At 44.3% G+C, this 4,044-nt stretch overlaps 1 protein-coding gene across 3 annotated transcripts in view; it reads left to right on the forward strand.

Moving 5' to 3' along the window:
* The first annotated feature begins 245 nt into the window (after window positions 1-245).
* Window positions 246-4,044, forward strand: part of LOC125794095 (tumor necrosis factor alpha-induced protein 8-like protein 2) — a 17,814-nt gene continuing 14,015 nt past the window's right edge. Inside the window, exon 1 of one of the 3 annotated variants that reach the window (XM_049473566.1) lies at window positions 246-334. Coding sequence is in view for 1 of the 3 variants with exons in the window: in XM_049473565.1 (XP_049329522.1) it covers window positions 3,297-3,332 (36 nt within the window). In the remaining 2 variants the exon portion in view is untranslated. Of the gene's footprint in view, window positions 335-716; window positions 771-3,280; window positions 3,333-4,044 lie in introns of those variants that run through there. The other 2 variants (XM_049473567.1, XM_049473565.1) reach the window with 2 other exon arrangements.

Below are 4,044 nucleotides of genomic sequence, written 5' to 3' on the forward strand. Positions count from 1 at the left end.
AACACTTTAATACTCTTTAATACAGAATTATATATGATCATCTCTTTAATATTCATCTATAATATAGAAAATACTTTAATTACTGAAATAAAGCATAAAAACACTGAATGTGTTTGTGCTGGAGTTCAGACTGAGTGAGAGCGTAGAGGAACTATACTGAGTGTACAGAACATCTTCTTCCTCTTTTTCTGCGTGAAGAACAGAATCAGACGGAGGTGAAGACGAGCGCTGGGCGTGTCCTCATCACGACTGCCAGGAAATGATCTGAGAACCGTTACATAAACACACTGCAGTGAAGACGTACACTCACCCAGACATCTACAGCTTTCCACAGGTAAGACCTGCATCTATACTTTAATTATATACACTCAGATATATACCCTCAGATACACATGCTCAGATATACACACTCAGATATAAACACTCAGATATATACGCTCAGATACACACACACACTGCAGTGAAGACGTACACTCACCCAGACATCTACAGCGTTCCACAGGTAAGACCTGCATCTATACTTTAATTATATACACTCAGATATATACCCTCAGATACACACGCTCAGATATACACACTCAGATATATACGCTCAGATACACACACACACTGCAGTGAAGACGTACACTCACCCAGACATCTACAGCGTTCCACAGGTAAGACCTCTCTATATACTTCAGTTATATACCCTCAGATATATATATACACTCAGATATACACACACTGCAGTGAAGTCGTACACTCACCCAGACATCTACAGCTTTCCACAGGTAAGACCTGCATCTATACTTTTATTATATACACTCAGATATATACCCTCAGATATACACGCTCAGATATACACGCTCAGATATATACACGCTCAGATATATACACTCAGACATACACTCTCAGATATATACACTCAGATATACACACTGCAGTACAGATTCAAGAGATTCAAGATTCAAAGAGTTTATTGTCATATGTTCAGTACAGAAACGGGTTTCAGTGTACAATGAAATTCTTTCTTTGCTCTTCGCCAAGAATGCCAAATAGAAGAAGATAGAAGAACAATAAGGTTATAAATATTAAACTAATTGTCAAAGACATAAAAAAAATAAAAGTTACTTAAGCAAAGAAATGTATAAAAAAAGTGCAAGTGCGAAATAATGCAGTTATGGACATTAACTATATATATAAAAAAAAAGATTAACAGTAAAGTAACGGCTGCAATGTAAACATGTTGAAGTAAAGTGCAGGGTTATTCCTGAGTTGTGTTCAAGAGTCTGATCGCAGGGTTATACCTGAGGTGTGTTTAGAGTCTGAAGGCAGGGTCATTCCTTAGGTGTGTTCAAGAGTCTGATGGCCATGGGGAAGAAACTGTTCTTTAACCTGGTGGTCTTGCATTTTACACTTCTGTACCTCCGGCCTGAGGGCAGAAGTGTGAACAGTCCATGCTGGGGATGGGTGGAGTCTTTGAGGATGGATGCAGCTCTCCTGTGGACTCTGTGGTGGTAGATGCTCTGCAGGGAGGGCAGTGGAGTCCTGATGATCTTCTCGGCAGTCTACACCACTCTCTGCAGACGTTTGCGCTCTGCCACAGTCGTGCTGCCGTACCACACGGTGATGCAGCTGGTCAGGAGGCTCTCGATCACACAGCTGTAGAAGTTGTTGAGGATCTTGGGAGACATCCCAAACTTCCTCAGTCTCCTCAGAAAGTACAGCCGCTGTTGAGCCTTTTTGACCAGCTGCGTTGTGTTTATTGTCCATGTGAGGTCCTGACTGACGTGGACGCCCAGGTATTTGAAGCTGCTCACTCTCTCCACTTCAAGTTCCCGGATGAACAGTGGCTGATGAGGTCTCCTCCCCTTTCTCATGTCCACTATCAGCTCCTTTGTCTTGACCGTGTTGAGAGCGAGATTGTTGTCTTCGCACCATAACACCAGCCTGGTCACCTCACTCCTGTAGGCCGCTTCATCTCCGCCAGTGATGCGTCCTATCACCGCGGTATCATCAGCGAACTTCAGGATGATATTGTCCTTGTGTGAGGCGACACAGTCGTGGGTAAACAGTGTGTAAAGGATGGGGCTGAGGACACATCCCTGTGGGGTGCCGGTGTAGGTGGTGATGTTGGCTGAAGTCCTGTTGCCAATCCTTACAGACTGGGGCCTGCCAGTGAGGAAATCCAGGAGCCAGTCGCAGAGGGAGGGGTGCAAGCTGAATGTGGACAGCTTGTGGGTGAGTTTGTGGGGGATGACCGTGTTGAAGGCAGAGCTGTAGTCCACAAAGAGCATCCTAATGTAGGAGTCTTTGTTTTCCAGGTGTGAGAGGGAGTAGTGGAGGGCAGCAGAGATGGCGTCTGAGGTGGATCTGTTATGACGGTAGGCATACTGCAGTGAGTCCAGGGTGTCCGGTATGCTGTGCTGGATGTGGGCCAGCACCACTCTCTCGAAGCACTTCATAATGATCGGAGTGAGTGCTACTGGCCTGTAGTCATTCAAGCAGGTGGGGGGGCTCTTCTTGGGGAGGGGGACGATGGTTGTGGTCTTGTAGCAGGTGGGAACAATGCTCTGGCTGAGGGAATGATTGAAAATGGAGGCCAGAACACCAGCCAGTTCGTTCGCACATGCTTTGAGGGCCCGCCCAGGAATGTTGTCTGGTCCTGCTGCCTTGTGGGGGTTGATTTTACTCAAAGCTCTGCAAACTTGGCCTGGTGATATTGAGAGTGTGGAAGAGGGGGGTTGGGAGAGCTGGGTGTGTGTACCCCTCTCAGTGTTGTTGCTGGAGGTCTCGAAGCGGGTGTAGAATGTGTTGAGATCATCCGGTAGGCTGTCTGTGGAGCTGATGGTGCTGGTGGTGCTCCTGTAGTCTGTGATGTGCTGCAGGCCTTGCCACATCCTCCTTGAGTCAGCAGTGGAGTAGAAGCCATCCAGTTTCTCCCTGTACTGCCTCTTGGCCACTGTGATGGTCTTCCTCAGTTTGTACTTCGCAGCTTTGTACTCAGTCTCATTGCCTGATCTGAATGCAAGAGAACGAGCACGCAGCATGTGTCGTACCTGGTTGTTGACCCAAGGTTTCTGGTTGGGGAACCTCTTCACCTGTACGGTGGGCACGATGTTGTCCACACACATGCTGATGTAACCGGACACGTGCTCAGCATACTCCTGTATGTTGATTGAAGAGTCCCCCATAGTGGCTGCAGCCTCAAACATATCCCAGTCTGTTGTAGCAAAACAGTCCTGCAGGATGCCCTCAGTCGCCGGAGTCCATATTTTCACTGTTCTGGTTGTGGGGGTTGTCTGTTTCAGTCTCTGATGTACACTCACCCAGACATCTACAGCTTTCCACAGGTAAGACCTGCATCTATACTTTAAATATATACCCTCAGATATATACGCTCAGATATACACACTCATATATATATATACACTCAGATATATACACTCATATATACATTCTAAGATATATACACTCAGATATACATTCTAAGATATATACACTCAGATATATACACTCATATATACACTCTCAGATATATACACTCAGATATACACTCTGATATACACACTGCAGTACAGATGTACACTCACCCAGACATCTACAGCTTTCCACATGTAAGACCTGCATCTTTACTTTAAATATATACCCTCAGATATATACGCTCAGATGTACACACTCAGATATATACACTCTCAGATATATACGCTCAGATATACATGCTCAGATATATACACTCATATATACATTCTAAGATATATACACTCAGATATACAAGCTCAGATATATACACTCATATATACACTCTCAGATATATACACTCAGATATACACTCTCAGATATATACACTCAGATATACACACTGCAGTACAGATGTACACTCACCCAGACATCTACAGCTTTCCACATGTAAGATCTGTATCTATACTTTAATTATATACCCTCAGATATATACGCTCAGATATACACACTCAGATATATACACTCTCAGATATATACGCTCAGATATACACGCTCAGATATATACACTCAGATATATACACTCATATATACATTCTAAGATAT

The sequence above is a fragment of the Astyanax mexicanus genome, unplaced genomic scaffold (genome assembly GCF_023375975.1).
Source record: "Astyanax mexicanus isolate ESR-SI-001 unplaced genomic scaffold, AstMex3_surface scaffold_39, whole genome shotgun sequence".
Classification (NCBI taxonomy): Eukaryota; Metazoa; Chordata; class Actinopteri; order Characiformes; family Acestrorhamphidae; genus Astyanax; species Astyanax mexicanus.